The 23,350-nt window shown below is 39.3% G+C and overlaps 1 protein-coding gene across 3 annotated transcripts in view; it reads right to left on the reverse strand.

Annotated features, from left to right (window-relative positions):
• tsnare1 (T-SNARE Domain Containing 1) overlaps positions 1-23,350 on the reverse strand; it is a 241,031-nt gene that overhangs the window by 177,568 nt on the left and 40,113 nt on the right. For 2 of the 3 annotated variants that reach the window (XM_039620211.1, XM_031749703.2), the window contains exon 2: positions 8,165-8,305. In XM_039620211.1, the coding sequence (XP_039476145.1) occupies positions 8,165-8,249 (85 nt within the window). In that variant the 5' untranslated portion in view covers positions 8,250-8,305. The remainder of the gene's footprint in view (positions 1-8,164; positions 8,306-23,350) is intronic. The other variant, XM_039620210.1, reaches the window with a different exon arrangement.

Here is a 23,350-nt window from a genome sequence, read left to right on the forward strand (position 1 = left end):
GCCCTAACAAGAGAGTTGTGCCCAACTGTGTATGTTGGGGCCCAGTTCAACCCAGCATGTGAAAAGAAATATTGTAGATGGTGGCAGAGTCAGTTGCTATGCTTAACTCAAGATAGACTTTACCAAACCTTGATGTAAAGGAGCTCAAATGATTTGGACCAGAAAGTTCGATTACACACAGAAGTGAAATGAATGAGACTCAGACAAAGGTTTCAGTTTGAAAATGCCGGCTTGTATATTTTTTCCTTTTTTAGGAAAAAGAAAATTCATAACAAACAAAAATAAAAATCTTTTAAATCAAAGTTTCCCTTTGGTACCAACAGTCTCTCAGTTACAACCAGTGTTGGGACTAACGCGTTATTAAGTAACGCGTTACAGTAACTACGTTATTATTGTGGTAACGAGCACGGTAACTAGTTATTATGCCAAAACCAGGAACACGTTACTCGTTACTGGGATTTAGATAGGCTCGTTACTCGTTGCTTCGGTGGTGGATATCGCGGAGCTTCCACAGATTCAGTAACATTAGCAAGTGGTGGAGGCCAGCAGGTGGATGAAGGAAAAGGAGGCAAGAGGAGAGACCCAAGCGGCCGCCCGGTCCGCGTGTCAGGTGAACTGAACTTCAGGTAAGAAGTTATGACCTGCAGTCTATCTGGGTCAGATATAAACCAAGTTTAGGTGGAGTTTATTTTCGGTATGCTGACATTTTCGTATCATGTGCTAGCTAGCATGACGGAGTTTCTATACAGCTGGGTGGGTGCTATGTTACTGATGTTGAACTTTATTTTGTTCATAAGGTTAATTATTAGAGTTGCCAACCATCCCGTAAAAAAGAATCGTCTGGTATTCAGAGAAAATACTACGCTGCTTCGTACTGAGGTGAAAAAGGAACACAGTTTGTCCCGGACTTCAGCTACAATGAAAAAGACACAAAGCTGGAGCTGCACAGCTGCCTCTTCTTCTCTCATTCTCTCCTCTCCTGTTTCTACTTCAATCACGAAACTGATCAATGATCAGCTGATCGGCTTTTCTCTCTTGTTTATTTATCGCCCACTTTGCGCCAGAAAGAGGAAACCAGCGGATGTCGCGTTAAACAACAGCAGCACGTTTAAGCTTGATCAGCTGTTGTTAGAATTTATTTAATATTAATTTCTAGTATCAGCTGATGTTTGCTGGAGCCACAGCTGTAAAGCTGCTGGTCATGATATCGGTTTGTATATCTGGTGAGAGGGAAACATGAAGATGAAACCAGGAGATGTCCTTACTGAATCATCAGAGCTGAACAGGTGATGGAGAAACAGGTTTACCTTTTTAGGTGACATGAATGAGTTGAAGGGAGGTTATGAACTGTTTCTGAGAGACAAATAACACCAGTATCCTTTTCTAAGTAGCTGACAGCTGGTAACTGTGCAGGGGCGGGTCTAGCAAAGTGTTGCCAGGGGCCAGGTAGGGCATTAACAGAGAAAGGGGGCACAAGGAAATACTTTTCTTTATTATTCTCATTTAAAATGTCTCGCTTTTAAAAAAAATAATTATCTGAGTCTTACAACAAACGATTGATAGATTGATACATATATACCATCAGAACAGTGTACATCACTGTCACAACAGTGTTTGTTTTCATTCAAAGGCTTTATGATTTTTCCCTATAATGGTGGGCGGTCTCTAGTCAAAATGCCCGGACGATTGTTTTGTCCCAGTCCAGCTCTGTATGCAGCTCATCTGCAGTCTGGTGTTACCTACATCTTCCTATTCAGAAGGCAGAATTTCCAAGTTCTGAGTACAATCAAAAGCACCACGACTGCAGTTTTGTGTTGGATGTAAAAGCAGGCTAGAATCATGGCGGCGGTCAACGACGGTCCAGGCGTGATTTCTCTCGTGGAAATGTGCACATTATTTTTCCTTTCTGTTGGTAGGTGGCACAGTGCACTTGTGGCAAGTAAGCAAGCTAGAAGACTGGCAGTGTGGCTGGTATCCAGTTACGGAAGCAACACATTAACAAGAGAATTCTGAGTAAACCAAAGTTACTTTCCTAGTAACTAGTTACTCTGAAAGTAACAAGTAACTTGAAGTAACTGAGTTACTTTTTTAGAGAAGTAACTAGTAATGTAACTAAGTTACTAATTTAAAGTAACTTACCCAACACTCGTTACAACCTTATTTCACAATGACAGTTGTTACCTTAAGATCCTGCGTGGGTGCACCCTTCTAAATATACAAATCAGGTTTCATTTCAAAATAAAAAACAGTTTGAATAGCAAAATTAATTTGCTGGTTGCAACAAAACCTTCATTTGAAGGAGCGGTTCCAACTTGCCCACACCAAGTCTACTTCCTGTGTGTGGAGATGTAGAGTCAGCAGTAAAACGTCTAAAAGTCCGGGAAATATAGTGAAATATATAATAATCTTTGCATTGGTTTTAAATGCTTCTTCAGTCTTCTCTCAATAGTTTAAATATTTACAATTTCAATCCCATTCTAAAAAAAAAAAAAAATAAAACTGTAGGGCATAGCCTTAGGTTTTTCAGCAAAATAAAATATAGCTTTCAACAAAACTCACAGTGAACTCATAAAAAGTGCAAATAAACAATGAACAGGTAAAATAAATTGCTCACTGATCACACAAGAGGAGAGTGCAAGAGCGCGAAATGGCGCCGCCTCTAAGCCCTGACTTTCTACAAGCAAAAATGTGGAGAGAACCAAAACTAGTTAATAGTTTTGAACTTAATGCATTGTTTTAGCAGTACACATGTATAAAATGATTTTTAGCATCAGCAGCAAGTGCGAACTCTTCATTCTGTCTCATTTTTGTACCTTTTCCATCTCCTTTTTTCCTGCTAGCGTGTTCAGAACTCATGTGGCAGCCGCGAGAAAAGAGAAAGGCCTCTGCTCTCTCACACGGAGATGGCGGGCAGGACAATATGCCATTTTGCAGCAGCTCATTGGCTAAGAGGGATGCATGCGTGCTTCAGAATAGTTAAATCTTTAATTGCTGAATATATGATTTATTCACCATAACCCAAATGTAACTGTTAAAATTAACAACTCTTTTCACATTTTGACGATTTGGCACATTTGATCAAAGCCATATTTAAATGTGGGTTAACGGAAGATAGACGGAAGCACTGCAGGTCCTGGCCGAGCAGCACACTCAGGTTCTGGAAAAACCTGTGGCCAAGTCTAGGGTCACAGCTCAACCACCTCCACTTCCACAGCAGACTGGGTGTGTGGCCACTAGCCACCAACTCTGGAGCTACCTTCTGTGAAGATCTTTCTCATTCTACACGATACAATTAGGTCCAGAAGAGTTTGGAATGTTTTTTTGTTTTTTTTGTAGTTTTGTCTTTGTAAACCACCAGAGAGGATTTTAAGTCAAACAATTAATATGTGATTCGGATTAACAGCTTTAATTCCAGGAGCTTAATGTTGCTTTAACTATTCAGCAATAGCAGCATTTTTAAACACAGTCACCCTTTTCAAAGGCTCCAAGCTAATTGAGCAAACTAACTTTATACCTACAAACTGAATGAAATTCTTTGCAGTCAGTAACTTCCTGGGTCTAGAATCCTTGAACATCACCAAGTGCTGTATTTCCTGCCTTGTCACGTCTTTACTCTTTTCATGCTAAATAGGAACATTTTCAGAAACTGGATGTTTCAAATGAAGTATCAGTCATTTTAGGATGGACAATTTTTGTTGAAAGCTTTTACATTTGTGTGTTCAAAAGAGGTGGAAATTCTATAAAAATGGGTAGACGTTTACCAAAACCCTAAAGCTAACCCTAGATGGGTTGCCAGTGGCCTGGTGCATGATAAGAGAAGAAATGCTCCAGAGATTATGGCAAGACATCTCATTTGTACTGCTTTCAAGGGATTAGCCTAGGAGCTCGAGGATTGTGCATTGGATCTTAACTGTTCCTCTGATGGTGTCCCTGGAATCTGCTGGAGCCACTCCTGTTATTACTGGGGCCACTTTGGACCTTACCTTCAACATCTGCTCCAGTTGTTCCTACATTTCTGTAGGATATTAACAGGACATTTGCACTAGTGTGATGCTGGTGCAGGCTACAAAATGGAGTCTATAGTGTGCCATCTCAGGCTTTTTACAAGGCAGCAATTATTAAAATGTACATATGGAATGTCAATATGTGTTAATATTCATGTCCTGTCATTCTGAATGAGACACTTGGCTGCGTTGCCTTGCAGAGATCATGGTGGAGGGTTGAAAGCTTTTGCCAGGGGAGGGAGAGGAGAGATTAGCCTAAATGACAGCTCTATTAGAGACTTAACCTGCGCTTTGATCATTTCCTGAGCTCCCCTTCAGATCAGCGTGAGCAACAGACGGCAAATCTGACAGGCTCCTGCTCTGCTGCTCACAATCCCCACCCCCCTTACTTTACCACCTCTACACCACCACTGCCGCCACTACACATATCCCTCATAATGTACCCAGGCTTCACTGTGATCAAAGACCCCCCTTCTGGTGACTGAGGCTCCCATCTGTCTGCCCACAATAGAGAAGACTGGAAGAGAGCGGCTGACTGTCAGAGTGAATGAAAGGCATGCACACGAGTACAGTATTCTGGAGTCCACAGACAAAAAGCATATGCGATGTTTGTTTCTTCTCTGACACATCTTCCCTTGCTTCTTCACTGAGTAGCTGAACTGCAGCATTATGACTTGTGTCATCTACTCTGCTGGAGTGTCAAACATCATAGGTGTGAACACACATTTGTACAGACTGCTATTAATGCACAGTACAAAGCGCACATATAAGTACATATTCATTCTCTTGCTGACTGGCTAAATTGGGAACATTCTACAGAAGAACAGACCCGAGGCTTTATTCATAAAGCTCTACACTAACAGCAGTGTCTTGCACTACATTTTCTGCTCAGTAATTGGAGGGTTTACTTTTCATAAATTACTGTGGTCGCCTGAAACACACTGCTGCACACACGCTTTTAGCAACTTTTATCAGACAGAAACAATTAAAGTCAACACAATAGTCAAGCTTTACATGGTTAACAGCCACAATATTTATGTGCATTATGAGCAAATTATATAGCTTCAAACTAACATGGAAATATCATTTTACCTTGAAAAATAATCATTTTTACAAAACAAGCCCAAGTTAATCATTACATAAACCCTGCAGTGAAGCACCTTGCAGTGCAGTAGCATATTTTAATAGCCTCTAATGGCATAATTATTTTTCTGACAAAATTGAATGCTAGTAGCCACCAAACTCTGTAAGCTTTAAAATCAACTTTAGAAATTTTCAAGAATTTAACCTCAGATTAGTCAGGACTTTCCTCTCTGCAATATTTAAAGCAGAAACATTTCACATATGCATAACAATGCAGAGAATTTCTAGGCTATATCCAACAGAGGTGATATATCCCGTCCAAATCCAACTTCTCATGCTGTCAGACTCAACATTAGCAACTGTTGGACCTTCAGCTAAGGTCCAGTGCTCTGTTTGTACCAAAGTGCAAACAAAGCAGCCAATATTAGATTCATTCATTAATTTACTAATAGAGAGTGATGGCCATGTTCATTGAATTTTGTACACATCATCTAGACAGCCCTCTAAAGTAAACCACAGAGTATGTCAAAAAGTGAAAACTCAACTAAAGTAGAGTGTCTCCTACACACAGAGGACCCGATTCTCACAAAATGGAAAGATTTATTTGAAAGTGGCAGGACTTTTGAATATGTGAGATCACTACTTTCGGGTTTTATCCAAACCTGGAAGTAGGGCCTCACAGCTTTATAGAACTACAAGAAGACCAAAGAAGAACACGTAGTGCTGGCTGTTATGGCCCTTCTTCCACTTGACGTCCAGTCCTTAATTATTATTACGCTTGAGAACTAGTGATCTTACACTGTGGCTCCAAACTGTGGTCCAACAGGAAACATGAAGGGATCACAAAAGTTGGCTGACTGAATTATCAAAGGATGGTCAACCCTTAAGAATATAACTGCAATCTTGCCAAAAGGTAATGAGAAATTTTCATGAGTAATGGACTGGTCTACTGACTGTCATTAAGGCAACACAGCCTGCATAGCTAAAAATGCAACAGAGAACAAAGATAAGTGGGTGGGTATCATGGCTGTATGGAAAAGTGGTTTCCATTCCTTTGCTTTGCATATCTGCCTCTAAAAGGGATACATTTTTCCATCATAATGTCAATAGTATCCTGTGAATTTATTTGGAAGACATATGGTGATTTTTGTTTTCTGTATGTTGTGAGGTAAAGTGACTTGATTGCAACTAAAAACATATCAGAAAATTGAATGTATTTGTCCAGTCCAGAAACATGAAACACTGTCTTCACCTTACATTCATCTCCAGATCCACTACAAAGAGCGTTTCACCATCTGTCTAGCTTTCTCTCTCTGACTCTCTCTCACTCATACACACACAGACACACACGCACACACCTCCAGTTTGGCTGGGAACATGTTTTGCCTCTGGGATTCTGTCTTGCTTCTACACCATTACAAGGCGAATGAAGGCACTGAGAAGATCAAATCCAATGAAGCTCCTTTTTACACTGCTTAACCCTTATGAAATGTGTGACCTCAAGAACACACCCACCCACCAACTCTCTCTGTCTCACACACACACACACACACACACACACAAAGATCTTAAAACAAACATAAATAAATGCATACAAAAGAGCGTTCTTACAGATTTATTTATCATCAAACCAAAAATTGCCAATCATACTTCATACAGCCATTTACTTGTGTTTTTTTCTCATGCAGTCGTTGTATTTGTGTGTATTTTTACTCATGTACATGTAGTGTTGATTGCTTGAATTATTCATTTCTTTATGAATAACAAATGTGTTGTGATGACTGCAACACCTGACTCTGATTACCTGCTTTTATGAGTAGGAACGTGGGTGACTTCTAAAATTCATGCAAACTTTCATAAAGCGCCAGTGTTGACATGCAAGTGATTTTAATAACATGGCTTACAGTGAGCACTTCTGCTTTTTACTGTCAGACCAAGTTTAACATAAAAGATTCTTATTCTTGTGGTCTGATTTTCATTTTTCAGCAGACCTTCTAATATGTCTTCTGTGTTTCCTACAGTGTGTGTGTATATATATATATATATACATATATATATACATATATATATAACAGGGCTCTCGCACTGGTGCGACCAACTGTTCGAGTAAAAAGGAAAAACATACAAGCCAATGTATGATTTTCGTTCCACTTCTCACGTGTACACCACTTTGTATTGGTCTTTCACGTGGAATTCCAATAAAATTGATTCATGTTTGTGGCTGTAATGTGACAAAATGTGGGAAAGTTCAAGGGGGCCGAATACTTTTGCAAGCCACTGTAGAACGACCTGCGGATGGCATCGAAATATAAAGACATCATGGTTTGTAACAAAATGTCATGTGTTATAAGGCCTTTCTGACAGAACGCTATTCTACCTGGAAATTTGAAAATGAAAATGTTTGCCATTCTGAAATGTTTGGAATTATACCGTAATTCCATCTTTCCATATGGTGAGCCATGTAGAGCTGTTGATTAAGCATGCTAGTCTGATGAAAACTGAAAGATGGAAAAAGGTTTTTCAGGTAAAGAATGAAATGGAAATATAATACAATAATGGAACAATATAATGGGTGGTTTATTTTTTGCTTATGATTAAACAGATGATGAGCCTTGTGATAAAATATTAACAAATGCATTTTTTTTTTCCATTCAGCATTCAAATTTTAAATCAACTGTAAACTGAAACTTTGGCCCAGGAACAAGGTATTGAACTCAACTATAGATTTGAAGAATTGTTACACTGAGTATTTAGTGGACAGCAGGGCTTTTTGGTAAATGCCACCATCTACATTCTAAAATACCTGCAGTGGTATTCTGGACATGTATTCAAATTAATTAAAATGATAAAAATTGTAACCTGATGATTTACAAAAATTCAGGAAATCAAAAAAGCAATTGCACCCCTCAGTATTTATTTATTATTTCTTTCAATAATTTTAAAGACCCTTCCTGTCTAATAACATAAAGCATTAAACTTTAGGTTTATGAAAAATTAAGCCATCGTCATATTGTTGTGAACATGTACATGTAGAATATCTTAAATGGCATCATAAAATAGCATTTTTCTGTTCTTACCTACTGGCTGGTAGCCCTGCCTCATAGGACCTCCAAATGGGTTACGACTGCCAAAGGAGCCGCTGTCAATGGACCCATATGACATCCTGCCTGATGGTTGGTGAAGTGTCAGGTGCACGCGACTGGGGAGGAAACAATAACCTGAATCAAACAAAAGAACGTAATTTATTTCCACTTTGGTCTTCTTCTAGTGTAAAAGGAAATGCACTCAGAGAACTGACAGTAGGTGACAAAGTACACATGGGTTGCATGATGTATTTGTAGATGTAAACCGTGTACAGATGGAATCATAAGAGAAAATAAAATTCCTACTAGAGTTATTTTCTGATCTCTGTCAAGAACTGGTGATGTGACTGTTGCTGAATATGGGATATTTCTTACTATAAAGAATGAAAAAAGCACAAGGGCAAATACAACATACTTGCAGCATCCGCAGTTAGCAGTAGCTTCCACAATTGCACAATACCAATGTAGTCGGTGGATTAAAAATAAGGTTTTGTGTGTCAAAGTAATACTCATATCTATCCTAGTATAAAAACATCCTACAACTGACTGAAACTTTCAACAAAATTTGAAGAAACAACAGGTCAGTATATCCAACGTGCCTATGTCTGTGTTGTAGAGATAGCTGAAGTAGGCCTGCTTAAACTGTTACCAGCCAAACTCTCATAGAATAGTACTTTGCGACTCATGGCAGGTCTAGACTGCACTGATTCAAGCTACAGGGCTGCAAGGAAAGACTCCTGCTTATGTTAAAGGTAGAAATTTATAGTGAGTACAACTGTAAAGAGAGCAATGACTCACTTTCTGTAAAGAAACCATTTGAAGGCAAAGAAAACACAAGAACAAAACAAGGACTTTATTTGTTCAGGTCAAATGGAAATCACATCACCAAATGATAGTATCTTAACATTGCTTCATGTTATTCATGTTACTAATTAATATTTAGTGTTTAACATTAATTTTGGGTAACTATAGCATGTCAGGACGTTGTATCACATTGCTACTTCATGTTTGCTTATTCCGCAGTTGTGGCTCCCTCTCCCTTCCATATAGCTCGCAATTTGAAGTGGCTAACTCTAGACCTTTAGTGGAAAGGTCTTTCTCATTGCCTGTCTACAACTCAACTCTGTGATGTTATAGACTTACACACTTCATCCATTGCTTAGATTGCTATAAAATGCTCTATTCTGCCGTATATCTGCCTTCACATTGTTCCTACAGCTTGAAATAAGGTCATAAGATGGCATGGCTATCAATCTTTACAGCAGAGACATAGCAACATGCTCCATTGATGTGCTGATTTTTTTTAATAGCCATTGTGGATTGATTTATAATAGCAAAAAATGATTGGATGATGTATTTGAGCCGTTTATAAAACATTGTGTGCCTGCTACCAATGGCTTTATACTCATATGTGTGTGTTGCCACTGGAATGAACATTTTATTTCATGAATTGTCTTGTTTCATACTATGGCAGAAATGCTGGACTCTTAGTAGTGTGTAGTGACAATAACAGCTAATTTGTGAATATGATCTTTCTTACTGTATCTTAAAATTCCTTTACCTGAAAGAGCACTGTTGGTTATATGTAGATACGTAGTTATACATTTTAAAGGAACTGGAGCAGCTGAATCCTTCTAACATGCAAGGACTAAAAACATCAGTATTTCAGTATCTTTAGGATGTTAACCCATAGCCCACTTAGAAAAGTAAAAGAGTGGTGGGCAGAGAATACTTCTCTGAATGCTACAGAAAAGGTCAAAGAATCATGCGAACATGTGTTTCACCAGCGGCCAGAGTCACACAGATGACGCTGAAATCAACAAATCTCTCCGACTGCTTCAGCATGCCTACCAAAGGTCAGAATGTGATACTGGTCAAGGGGCCAAAACTCCTTCTCTGACCGTGAAAGACAAGCATTCAGACAAGCAGGAGAATATGATTACACACTGGAGTCACTGAGCTGCCCATTGTTGTGATGAAGCCAGTGAATCGGGCCTACAGGACTGGCATAATGAGAGCAAAGTGGGACAGATACAGATTCACTGGGCCACGAGAAGGTTTAATCCGATTAATTTTCATTGAGAAGGGAGATTAATTACTTTTGGCAGTCCATAAACAATCTTCACTCTGCTTGATTTCAAGCCCAGTGACTGTGACACACATCCCTTATGAAGTGTGGACATGCACCACTTCTGTCTGCATGTACTGTGGATGGATGCACATTTGCATTCACACAAATCTGAATAAACCTCACCCTTCCACCAATGAGTGGAAATATAAATCCCCCACTTGGTTCAGTTAGCTTCTCAGAAAAGTAGAAATTGAGGTCAGAGTGGTGGTGAAACTTAAAAATCATTGCTGTGCTGTTACTCATGCACATGATGGCATCATCCCTGGTGATGTCACCAGAGCTTGCCCTGTCCTCAGAATCCCTGCAGTCTGTCACATCATCATCACTGTGGTTAAAAGTGAGGCCAAGAGCTCCTTCTGTTCTCTTATTGATAAATAATCATTTATACAGGCACATTTGCACAAGTTGTCATAAAGCCAGACTGAGACAGTGCAAATGTCTTTTTGCCTCTTTGACTAGCCTGTGTATAAACGGCTTTAACATTGTGGTTCAACCATTGTTAAACTATTGTTAAGTTAAACATACAGTATGAAACCGCTGAGTTTAGATAAGGTGCTAAACACTCCTTTTCCCTCTAGCAGGTTTTTGCCTTTAAGTTTCTTGTTTTGTTGTTTAGCTGAAACTATGTGCACAGAGCTGCAATTAAGTCTACATCAGTCTGTCAAGTTAGGAGAGAATGTACTGACAGCTGCTGATTCTCAGCACAGACTGGATGGACATGATGCCGCATTAACAGCATGCTGAGCGAAACACCTCAGGAATTGGTGATTTATTTATTTTTTTTAGCATGTGGCAATTGGGGAGCAAAAGCTTTTTAATAAATTTGGGGATAGTGCAAAATCACAACAGCAGTTGCTTTAAGGTGATTTATACTGTAAAGACCCTATAGCAGGGGTGTCAAACTCATTTTACATCGCGGGCCGCATACAGCCCACTTTGACCTAAGTTGGCCGGACCAGTGAAACTCCCCTTTCTGTCAGTGTAAAGAAGTTACACATTTAACTGTTTTTCTACATGATAAAGCAAAAGCTGCTGTGACAAAGAAAGAAATCTGTCAGCATGACTCTAAATTGTAAGAAATAAAAGTGTAAACTTACAGAAAAAAGTTTAAGTAGCTGACTGCTTAGACTGACCATTTTTTTGTTAACTGTTTTAACTTAGTCATAAAAAACTGCTGAACATGAAAAACAGAAACCTTTCTGTCATTTAACTCTTTATTGCTTAATTACCTTGTGTAGTATGAATGGCTATGAGGAAGGTGTTCATCAGTAGGAAAAACTGTAAAATTTCTGCTTATGCAAGAATTATAAATGGATTCAAGCGCACATTCAGGCCTGTGAGACTCAGCATCTGAGCCATGGCTCTGTGCTACATGCACACATTTCTGCATCTCTGCCTTTTAAGGACACTTTGTATTGTATACTTCATGTACTATTCAATACTGAACTGTAACTTTAGTCAGCGAGGCAATTGTTTTATTCAATGTTTTCATAAAAGCCTAATTTTTATACATTTGCTACTACTAGGGAGAACAGACATGAGGTTTAAGGCCTGGACTAGTTTGAAACCTTTTGTCCTCCACGATGGAAAAGCACCGAAAATAAAAACGAGCATCACTTTCGACAGCTCCTAATTTTAGGAGCTCAGCTTTGCAGTCCATCAATATCACTGAAATGCAGCCAGATGTTCATTTTACGTTTTAACTAATTTCTTCACTTTTCCCCAACACGCTTGGACTTAAATCCAGCTCCCCGTCTCTCTGTGTACCTGGTCTGTACCACTACACTTGCTGCCTTTGGAACGTCTGCCCCCCTTCCTTTTTTCACATGATGGTATGATCCCAGACTGTCTTTGCAGGTGATTGGCTGCATGGTGTGCCCATCAAAATAAAGTCCTGCCACTGCCTGCATGGATCTCAACAGGGCTGAAGAGTCGGCTCCCACATACCAATGGGCTATTAATAATTGACATATGAAATTATCTTGTGGGCTGGATATTGTTGTATTGTGAGTCGTTTGTGGCCCGCAGGCCGTAAGTTTGATACCTCTGCCCTACAGTGTAGAGTTCCTCATCCTTTAATGGCCACTGGAGGCTATCTCCAAAAGTAATTCACTTCCCATAAACTCCCATGTAAAAATATTCAATTTCAGCTATTATATGAACATGATACAAAATCCTTTGGTACACCTATAATGTCCATATCATCATGATACTAATCAGCTCTTATTCTTAACATTCAAACAATGACAGATAGCTACCTAGCTAGCCAGATCAATGCTTTAGTGGGAAATTAAGAAATTTCTGTCAGGGTCCTGGGTCACTTGACCCAGCGTTTTGTGTTTTTCATTATTATGATATTATGTTCTAGTTTATTCTGATTGTGTATTTGGGTTTTGACTTTAGTCCTCAGGGTTTTGGTTCTGTGTTTCCTCTGTCTGCCCGTGTGTTTCCTCCATGTTGCGATGTCTTGTGTCAAGCTCATGTCTGTGCATACCTGTTGTTTTTCCTGTTTTACTTTGATAGTCTCTATCCTATGTGTAGTGTATCCTGCTTTGCCTCCTTGTCTCATCATGTCTGATTACTCCTAGCTGTGCTCTCCTTCTGTGTCTCATTCCCTCATTATCCATCTTTGTATTTAAGCCTTGTGTTTGCCTCTGTTAGTTGCTGGTCCGTCTGTGTTGTTTCCCTGAGTCTCCCTGTGGTCCCTCTGTGTTCTTCCTGTGTTCATCTGCCTATCACCCTGAGAATTTTGACTTCAGTTCCATGTGTTTAGGTTTTCCCAGTTTTAGTTCTTAGTTCCTTATTCTTGCCATCTCCCCTTAATAAACTTACTTCTCATATCAACCTCTGCCTGCACTTGGTCCTTACTTCACCTCCACATGGTTGCCATTGCAGTCGTGACAATTCCATCAGTATCCACAAGATAAAAATTAAAGATTAAAAAGTCCAGCACAAACAAACTATAAATAATGATCATCATGAACAGTGTACAGTGTGCATGACAGTGCAGAACAGTAGAGAATGTTGACAAGTTACAAAGTCGCGTGTTTAGACTAAAACCTTTATTCTATACCACTTTTTCTTATACTTTGTGTTTGGGTGTTTAAATATTTTTTTTGTAATTTATTATTATTTAAGGAGTTGATTATTTTATTTGGATAAGAATTTATTTAATCATGTACTTTTTTTCACCTGAAACAGCCTGATGACTGATTTCCATGTAAAGGACTCTGTTTGCTCTGTTTACTGTAATTCCAGCATTAACATTGAGCAAAACAAGCCATCAGCAACTTCCTGCATAACAGAGTCCAACACAACAAAAAAAACAACTAGCTACTACATTGGGTATCACTATAGCAGCTATGAGGCATCAAGTGATTTATCTGTGTTTAGCAGATAAGCCACTGTTAGCTAGCATTGGCCAGAAGAAAGCCAGTTCGAGCTTTTGGATTGAGTTGCATCTGAGGTATGAACCCACATGTTCATTGGCTAAGTCAGACCCTCACCTCCAAATCACGTTTGTTTGTTTTTTTGCAGGCAAGATGTTTATGGCGTTATTTTTGTGACACTTTTCTGAGCGCACGTAAAATAAATTTTGAGCGCACGTAAAAAAAAATTTGCTGGTGCAAGTGTTGCATTTTGAGGAAAAATTTATTTTCAAAAGCTAAACTTGAGTGAACAAAATTCATTGCTGCGTGCAAAAAATGTATTTTAGTGTTTGCTATTATCCATACACACACACAATAGCAGCCCCTCTCGCTCAGTTTTTGCATTTGCGCTTGCTCGCAATTTGTTGCTTGCACTCTCAACATTTCTGTCCGTGTGCGTTGAACTCTTTCTGTACACCGTTATATTTGTGCCACAAAACCAAGCAATCACAGACTTGGATGCAAAAAATTCTGATTGCCTGTTTTGGTCTCCAATCACCTTGAAATGACGAAATGCAATATCCCAGAATGCATTTGGTCCAAAACTCAAACGAGGCAGTGGCGGAGGAACGCAGAGTGGTGGAGTTTGAAATATTACTCTTTCTTTCAAAACAAATACTGTTGTATTTTGTAAATATAATAATCAACGCAAATTCATTGTGTAATTATACCACAGTTTTTGTTTTGGTCGTCTCATTTTATTTTGCTGTATTTATCCGCAAAACATTAAGGCCGGTCTGTGAAAATATTGTCTCACATTAAACCGTTCCTTTGCGCAAAACAGGTTGGGGACCGCTGATCTGAGTGACTTATATATTATGTTTAAACCGGTAGTGAAAGAAGACGATGTGCCGGGAGCCACACCTTTGACCACCTGGTCAGCTGGTGGGTAACAGGCATCTCCGAAAACGTTAGAGCGCTTTTGCAAATATGTGATGTCTTGATAAATCGAGCAGATAGTGGAAGTTTACAAAGCATCATTCTCGCATGAAAATATCTTGAAAGTTTATTTTGTGATCCAGAAAGAGTAATATTTCAAACTCTGCCACTCTGCGTTCCTCCGCCACTGCCTCGTTTGAGTTTTGGACCAAATGCATTCTGGGATATTGCATTTTGTCATTTCGAGCTGATGGGAGACCAAAACAGCCAACCAGAATTTTTTGCATCCAAGTCTGTGATTGGTTGGTTTTGTGGCACAAATATAACAGTGTACAGAAAGAGTTGAACGCGCACGGGCAGAAATGTTGAGAGCGCAAACAGCACATTGCGATCAAGCGCAAATGCAAAAACTGAGCAAGAGGGGCTGCTATTGTGTGTGTATATGGATAATAGCAAACACTGAAATACATCTTTTGCACGCAGCAATGAATTTTGTTCACTCAAGTTTAGCTTTTTTTCGCTCAAAATACATTTCTCCTCAAAATGCAACACTTGCACCTGCAAATGTTTTTTTTTACGTGCGCTCAAAATTGTTTTACATGTACTCAGAATAATGGCACAAACATAACGCCATAGTTGTTCACAGTGAAAATGCTGACCTTGAGATGCATTATTACAAGAAACATAAATTATAGAGGCTAATGAAACAAAAATAGCACATATCATAGTCTCCAATTGCAAGAAATTACAATTTCCATCAGTGCTTGGAAAAAAAAAATAATAATTTTCTTATAGTAAATATGTGGCTTTGCAGCAATTTCACAACACACAAAAATTCCAAAGATTTTTCTAGCACGTCAAATGCCTCCTTTGAATGAAGACAGCCTTCCCTTTTAGAGGAAAATAAGCCCTTACACTGGTAAACAGAGTAGATGTGAGGTAGAGTGGTGTGCACCCCTGTGTGACACTGCAGGACACAGAAGGATGGTAAATGCAGGCCTGGCAGGGCAGAATGACTGGATCCGCAGCTACTCGACACCCCCACTGGTTTCATTCAGTTCCCTACTCCTTTCACAGCTGTCATTATCAGCAACACAAGGCTTAGCTTAGCCTGAGCAGGCAACTGAGCAGAAATAAGCCTACGCCCTGGACACAAATGCTGCATTTATCACAAACAAGCAAGGGCCAACCTGAGATGGAACTGTGAGTGAGCATGTATATATATGTGTGTGTGCGTCTGTGTGTATATGAAGGCTGATGTGATCAAATTGTTTAAAAAAAAAGCTTTTTATTCAGTGCTGATATTATCAACCATAATAGTTAACGTATATATATAGAGATAGATAGATAGATAGATAGATATTATAACAGTGCTGCACAATTATTTTGATCTGCATTAACATCACAATTTTTGTAGAGAGAGTACTGCCTTCACATTTGTACAAATATTTGCATAAATATAAAATATAATGCAAGATTAAATCGACAGGGCACTGCTTTCACTTTTATATGGTGCTACAATAATATAAAAAAATACCTAAAACTTCCTTCATTGTAGCTACGCGATGGATGTGAGTGGGCAAAGAGATAACACATCGTTTGTCCAGTAAGTTGTCCATTTTCCTGAAGCCTTTGTTAGACATTGTGGTTAGTGGACATTTATATTTGGCCAAATGGAATGGCATGGAATTGGTGATTTCAGTGCATCCTGATGCTTTGTACAGGCTCACTTTTATGGACAGCTGACTTTATGTTGGATGATTCACGTTAGCAGCCATTGTATTGTTTTTCTTGACCTTCACACATCAATTGAACTACAGTTTGTGCATATGATTTGTTCAAGCCAATTGCCCTAAATCCATGTATTTCCACACAACAGATGATGACCCACTTCAAGGGATAAGCTCTTCACCTTCTGCTGTGGTAGACACTTGATTTTCACTGTGTGTCTTTTAAGGCAGAGTTATTGAACCAGACTAGTCCAGGAAATTTAAAGTGCACTGATTGCTTTGTGTTTACTGATGGAGCACACATTTTCAGGATCACTCATTCATGCTCATGTAATTGTGGGAGGCAACAATCATGATTGCGGTTTAAATGTAATTAATTGTGCATCCCTAATATATAATATTTAGAGTTTCTCAATCATTGCCATTAAGCATGAGAAACATATTAACTCTTTCTGTGTAAGGCATTTGGTCATCAGCAGGTTGCTGCTATTTGAGCATTTAGGATTTGGAAGGTGGGGAAACTGTAATTTCCAGTGAGTGCCAAGCCTCTTCCTTATAATGACTGCCACTATTCAGAAACTAATGTGGTGGTGACCATGACCAGTGTGCCCTCCACCAGTGAACTTTAAACTGTACAACAGAAATTAACCAAGTTTGGAAAAAAATATTTCTTTAACTATCTGTGCACTAGCCAGCTCTTTCGGCTCCCAACCGGCTCTTCAGGTTGTTTTGTTGCTTTAATTAATTTATTATTAACAATATAAAATTATGCACAAAAGCAATTACTAATGTAAAAAAAAAAAAGTGGTTTTATTTATATATGTTTATATATAAATATTTGTGGTGGCCCCTAGAGACAGCATGTACGAACTCCAAAAAGCACATACAACATTTCTAGCGTTAACTGAACTCTCAAAACAGAGCTACCTCACTTAAATTACACAATTGAAAGCATATGTGTATTGTTTGTGTATTATACACAAGCACTCATATATATTCAAATAATTTAAAAAAAAAATGTTCATTTACCTGTTACTACCACACACCAAATCCGGTCGTTGGTACTTCCTGGCTTGTGTAGCCACTAGGTAACAAAAGCTCAACACTGCGCCGAGCATCCTGAAGCACCTCTGTTGTCTTTTGTACGTGTTTTGGAGTTTTTACGTGTTTTGAAGTTTGTAGTGCTTTGTCTCTAGGGGCCACCGTAAATATACTTTTATTTATTCACTCCACATAAAATGTAATAAATAAATCATATAATACAAAAACCAACTATTCACATTTCAACTTTTAACTATTTGAATTTTCAGCTTTTTCCTTTTAAACAAATTTAAAGTGAAACAACACAAAACACTGCAAACCACAACACAATTAAATATAAATTAAAATATGAAAACAAAAAGAAGATACATATTCTCTGTCATATGGGCCTGCGTGAATAAACTTTCTGAATCCTTTATCATCTGCAACTGAAAATAGTTGTGGATGATTACTATACATTTCTAATGTGACGTTGTTTCCCCTGGCTCTCTTTCTCTGTCTCTCCCTCCCGCTCTGTTTCTGTGCTACTGCGAGTGAAACTACGGCCCCTCCCCCCTCTTCCCAGCGCAAAGCACAAGGTCCTGTCGCTACCCGATCCGTACCGGAAACCCGATCGCTACTCCGCATGCGCAAATCTTACGTCACTTCCTCTCTTTGCCAACATTGCGACATTCAATATATTTGAATGACACGGTTAGCGCCCAGTTAGCTCCTAGCATTTCTCAACAGCTCTGCCTCCTTTTCGACTACCGGGAGAGATTTAAACAATGGATAATCCGTATACAAACAAATTCATGCTTTTCTCCTCAACAGAGAGCGTCCCCGATTGAACAACAGCGCCACAAAATAAGAAGAATGGCGCCTAATTACAGAGTTAATAATACAGACTTTGTAATATGTCACATGAAGATTCGTCAGCCAGATGAAGTGTTTACTGACAATTGACAGTGATAGCAGACATCATCATCACTATTCCAATCAATCCTCTCCACACAGACAAGCATAAACACACTCGACTATCACTAAATCAAATTTAGCACACGTTTGTAATGACGCTAATTCAGTTTACAATAGGGTTCATTCGCTCAGTCAGCAGGTGGCGGTATCCTCGAACACTGGGGAGTAAACTGCCATTAAACGAACAGAAGAAGAAGAAAACCCCTGCACATGCGGGGTACCGATCGGGTAGACCCGATTTGTACGGTCCGACTTTGCACATGCGCAGTAAGGATCGGGGAGTCCTGATCCGTAACTATCTTTTTATTTTTCGTTTTTGTCTACATTATATTGAAATGTTTCATTATTTGAAACATTTTAAGAGATACTTATTATTCTTAACATCTTAACAGATACTCTGCTCCGTAACTATCGTAAAACGCTTCGACCGGAAGTAGACACCTTTCGCGCATGCGGGGTACCGATCGGGTTTCCGGTACGGATCGGGTAGTGACAGGTGCGCGTGCGGAGTGAAGTGGAAAAAAAGTGCGAGAGAGAGGGTGAGAGAAAGAAAAAAAAAAAATAACCCACGAGCCGGCTCGCGTCCTTCACTTCAAAGATCTGGCTCTAAGGCTACGTTCACACTGCAGGTCTTAATGCTCAATTCCGATTTTTTGAGCAAATCCGATTTTTTTGTCTGCTTGTTCACACTACAAATAAAATGCTACAGCAAACGCGCTCTAGTGTGAACGCTCAAAGCGGCCCGCATGCGCAAAAGAAGATGTCACACACAACGTGCTCTGTTTAGACCCAGAGCAAACAATATTGTTTGACTGATGGCCCTTAATATAAAGACTTCGGACTTTACGTTTCCCAATTTTTGCTTTAAGTTATTTTGTTATTTACATAATAATGTAGATAACCTAATAATTATCCTTATTGCTGTTTTAGAGGAGCAGTGCTTCAAAGGATAGCTGCAGATTTCTGTCAGAATCTGCAGATTATACAGTACAAATAAAATGTTCACGTTTCTCCAACGTTGTCTTCCCAACAGTTTCACTAACATCTACACTGGATGGCCAGGAAGCGTTCGCGATGTCTTCTCAGGCGCTGATGATTGGCGTCTGTCTTGTGTCAGTGACGTAAAAGACGGATTTAATGCGACATGACCGTTCAAACAGCAGTCGCTTTCTAAAACATCGGATATGTATCGGATTCAGTACCACATACGAAAGTGACCCAGATCGGATTTGAAAATATCGGATTTGTGCCGTTCACACTGTCATACCATGATCGGATACGGATCGCATAGGGTCAAAAAAATCGAATTTGATGCGCTTTCGCCTGCAGTGTGAACGTAGCCAAAGAGTCGTTCGCGACCGACACATCACTACTGTGCACATGGTATTGACTGAAAGGACCCAACTGACCACCAGGCTGCAGCCCATAAAAAGTTGTCTTGAAAGTAGTTTGGACTCAAATGCCTGTCAGATTGAAACACTCAACAAAAGACACAGGTAACGAGTAACACCATTCCAGATTGTTCCAGCCCACTGTTATCTCTCTAGTCAGAAAGTGGAACCTACACGACTGCCAACATGAGCAATTATTTCACCACTAAGTCATGTCATTTCAGCATCTGCTGCATCAGCTCCCAATAATCCATTTCAGTCATTATACAGTAGGAAAACATCTCTCTTTCATGAGCCCACATCTGGACAGAAGCTAAAGAAGCAGAAGCTGGTGGTATCAGTGAACGAGCACCAAAGGCAACTGTATCTTCACAGTAGCAAACAACAACAAAATATTTGTGTCAGGTGGTGGAGAAGAGTGAAAACAGTAAAATACAGTAATGTGATGGATGTCAACTGTTTGTTAACAAGCTCATCACATCAAGTAAAACAGAGAAGATGTTGAGCCCATTCCCCAGAGGTGTCAATTAGTGCAATTTGTCAAAACTGTTCTGTTCATTTGCACAACATGTTCAAAATGGCCACAACAGAAGCTTTCAGTGCCGAAACCTAACCAGCAAGTGAAAATGAAAGTAAGAAGTGAGAGGAAAACTTCAAAGTACAAAAAACAATGGTTCCAGCATGACAGGAACAACAGCTTCCTGGCCCATAAACCTGCAAAATGTCACCACCTCTCTTCTTCCAATCTGATGTAGACATTGTTGGTCTCTAACATGGAATTGTTATTTGTCATTGTCAAATACTGCCATGGCCAGTGTGCCCTGATGCCAAGAGACATGTTGAAATTGCATGCAACAATCATCTGACAAAGTTGTTATATTAAGTGATGAGTTCAAATGTATTGATGAATCCCAAAAATTGTTTTTCACAACACACATTCACCTAAGGAACCATATACCAACAGTAGTAAACAGAGGGCAAATAGGATGTTTCACATCGGTTGCATGAGCTAAAAAAAAATAATTAACAGCAAATCATTACCAACAGTATCAATGTATTAACACTGGAGTTATTGTACTTGACCCAACAAAGACCTGTGAATGAACACAAATAGTCAAAAAATGGTCTCAGTCTAAGGGGAACCTGTGCATATCCAAACCAACCTGATAGAGCAATGAATTTTTAAGCAGGGATGGTGGTAAAGAGACCCAAACATTAATTCAAAAGTCTAAAGTTATCATAGTTAATATTAGGTATGTCATTGGGTATGGTATACCTGTGCTGCAACACATGCTTTATCCATTTTCTTGCAGAATTCAATTCAATTCAATTCAATTTTATTTATATAGCGCCAAATCACAACAAAAGTCGCCTTAAGGCGCTTTATATTGTACAATAGATCGCACAATAATAAATACAGGGAAAAACCCAACAATCATATGACCCCCTATGAGCAAGCACTTTGGCGACAGTGGGAAGGAAAAACTCCCTTTAACAGGAAGAAACCTCCGCAGAACCAGGCTCAGGGAGGGTGGGGCCATCTGCTGCGACCGGTTGGGGTGAGAGAAGGAAGACAGGATAAAGACATGCTGTGGAAGAGAGACAGAGATTAATAACAGATATGATTCGATGCAGAGAGGTTTATTAACACATAGTGAGTGAGAAAGGTGACTGGAAAGGAAAAACTCATCATGGGAATCCCCGGCAGCCTCGTCTATTGCAGCATAACTAAGGGAGGATTCAGGGTCACCTGGTCCAGCCCTAACTATATGCTTTAGCAAAAGGAAAGTTTTAAGCCTAATCTTGAAAGTAGAGATAGTGTCTGTCTCCTGAATCCAAACTGGAAGCTGGTTCCACAGAAGAGGGGCCTGAAAACTGAAGGCTCTCCTCCCATTCTACTTTTAAATACTCTAGGAACAACAAGTAGGCCTGCAGAGCGAGAGCGAAGTGCTCTAATAGGGTGATATGGTACTACAAGGTCATTAAGATAAGATGGGGCCTGATTATTTAAGACCTTGTATGTGAGGAGCAGGATTTTGAATTCAATTCTGGATTTAACAGAAAGCCAATGAAGGGAAGCCAAAACAGGAGAAATATGCTCTCTCTTTCTAGTCCCTGTCAGGACTCTTGCTGCAGCATTTTGGATTAGCTGAAGGCTTTTCAGAGAGTCAATATTACATTATTAATATGAAGCATTAATATGAAGTGTAGCATCCGTATAAGCTTGTTGTCATCTGTGCCTGTACCAGAAAATTCTATAGCTTTTGATATATCCACTACTCTATCCATGTCTATAATTACTAAACCCCCACACACAAGCACACACTGACATACAGTGATTAGTTCTAACACTGGGACACTGCTTTTTTCTTTTATATCATAAGAGATAGACAGCACATGACAGCTTGTCCATAATTTATCAGACATACCAAGCAGGCAGGTAAAAGCATCATCATTTTTGTTTTGTTAAATTACTAGTTTAACACTGATGTGAATGAACTGATCGCAACTGCTTCTGGAGGAAATCAATCTGATTTCTGACTATGCAGACCACCAGCTGGCTCCTATAATTAAGGCAGGGTGAAGCACAACACCTGTTCCTTAGTTGGGGTGGGGGCTGTTCTGAGAGTGTGGACACTGACCGTTTTATATTTATATTTATATTTAATAAAAGGCCATGGCAGGCCCATATATCAGCTTATCTCCTCTAACCCTTAGAGCGTGTGTAATATGTGCCAGAATATTTCTGTGAATACCAAGAACTCCAAAGCATCACACCAATTGTGCACTTATTCAAGAAGACTGGACAATGAATAGACCTCTTTAAAACAGCAGTGTGACCAGGGCCAGTGTCAGTATAATCGTATTCCTATCAGTAGTCTGGAATCATTTCAGTGAAACATGATGGCCATTAAGACTGTAGGGCTGGATCTTCAAGACAAGACTGACCCTAATCAGCTTGCTAATTTTGAGATCTAAAACATCACGATTTTCAACTCGGATTGAAGTTCCCTGTCTAATTATCACTCTTGCACAGCACAATTAAGTGACTTAGGTCAATGAATATACAAATGTTAGATATGATTCATTTACCAACCCAGAAATGTCTAATGGAATCATATTCCACAGTGTTCAGTAATGGCTCTCATTTAAACCCAGTGGTTTATATGTGGCTGTGGGCAGGTCAAACAGCTCTTTAATAGCAGCTAATACTCTATGTACTAATGCTTCATAGATAATTAAATTATGCACTACGGTGCTTTGAGATATGTGTTAGCATAGCTAACATTCATGATAACAAACAACAATTCTAATATGTTGAATTTTGGAAGGAATAACAATAAACATTTTAGACAACTTACAGTTCATCGTCCAGAATATCGACATGTTCTAGATGAGTTGTTAAAATATTTTATTCTGGGCTGACCAACTGAAATCTTCCAGTATTTTGCAGACATCCCAGTGTATTCTGTTCATCTGGACATTGTGTTTTCAGTGGGGAAAATGTTTCATCCTTCCTTACCCAGATGACTGAGAATGCATCAAACTATTTTGCTGACACATTCACAGTTCCCAGATGATGAATCTGGGAATTCATGGGTCAGAAGGGGGGGGGTTCTTAG

Source organism: Oreochromis aureus, linkage group 11 (genome assembly GCF_013358895.1).
Source record: "Oreochromis aureus strain Israel breed Guangdong linkage group 11, ZZ_aureus, whole genome shotgun sequence".
NCBI lineage: Eukaryota > Metazoa > Chordata > Actinopteri > Cichliformes > Cichlidae > Oreochromis > Oreochromis aureus.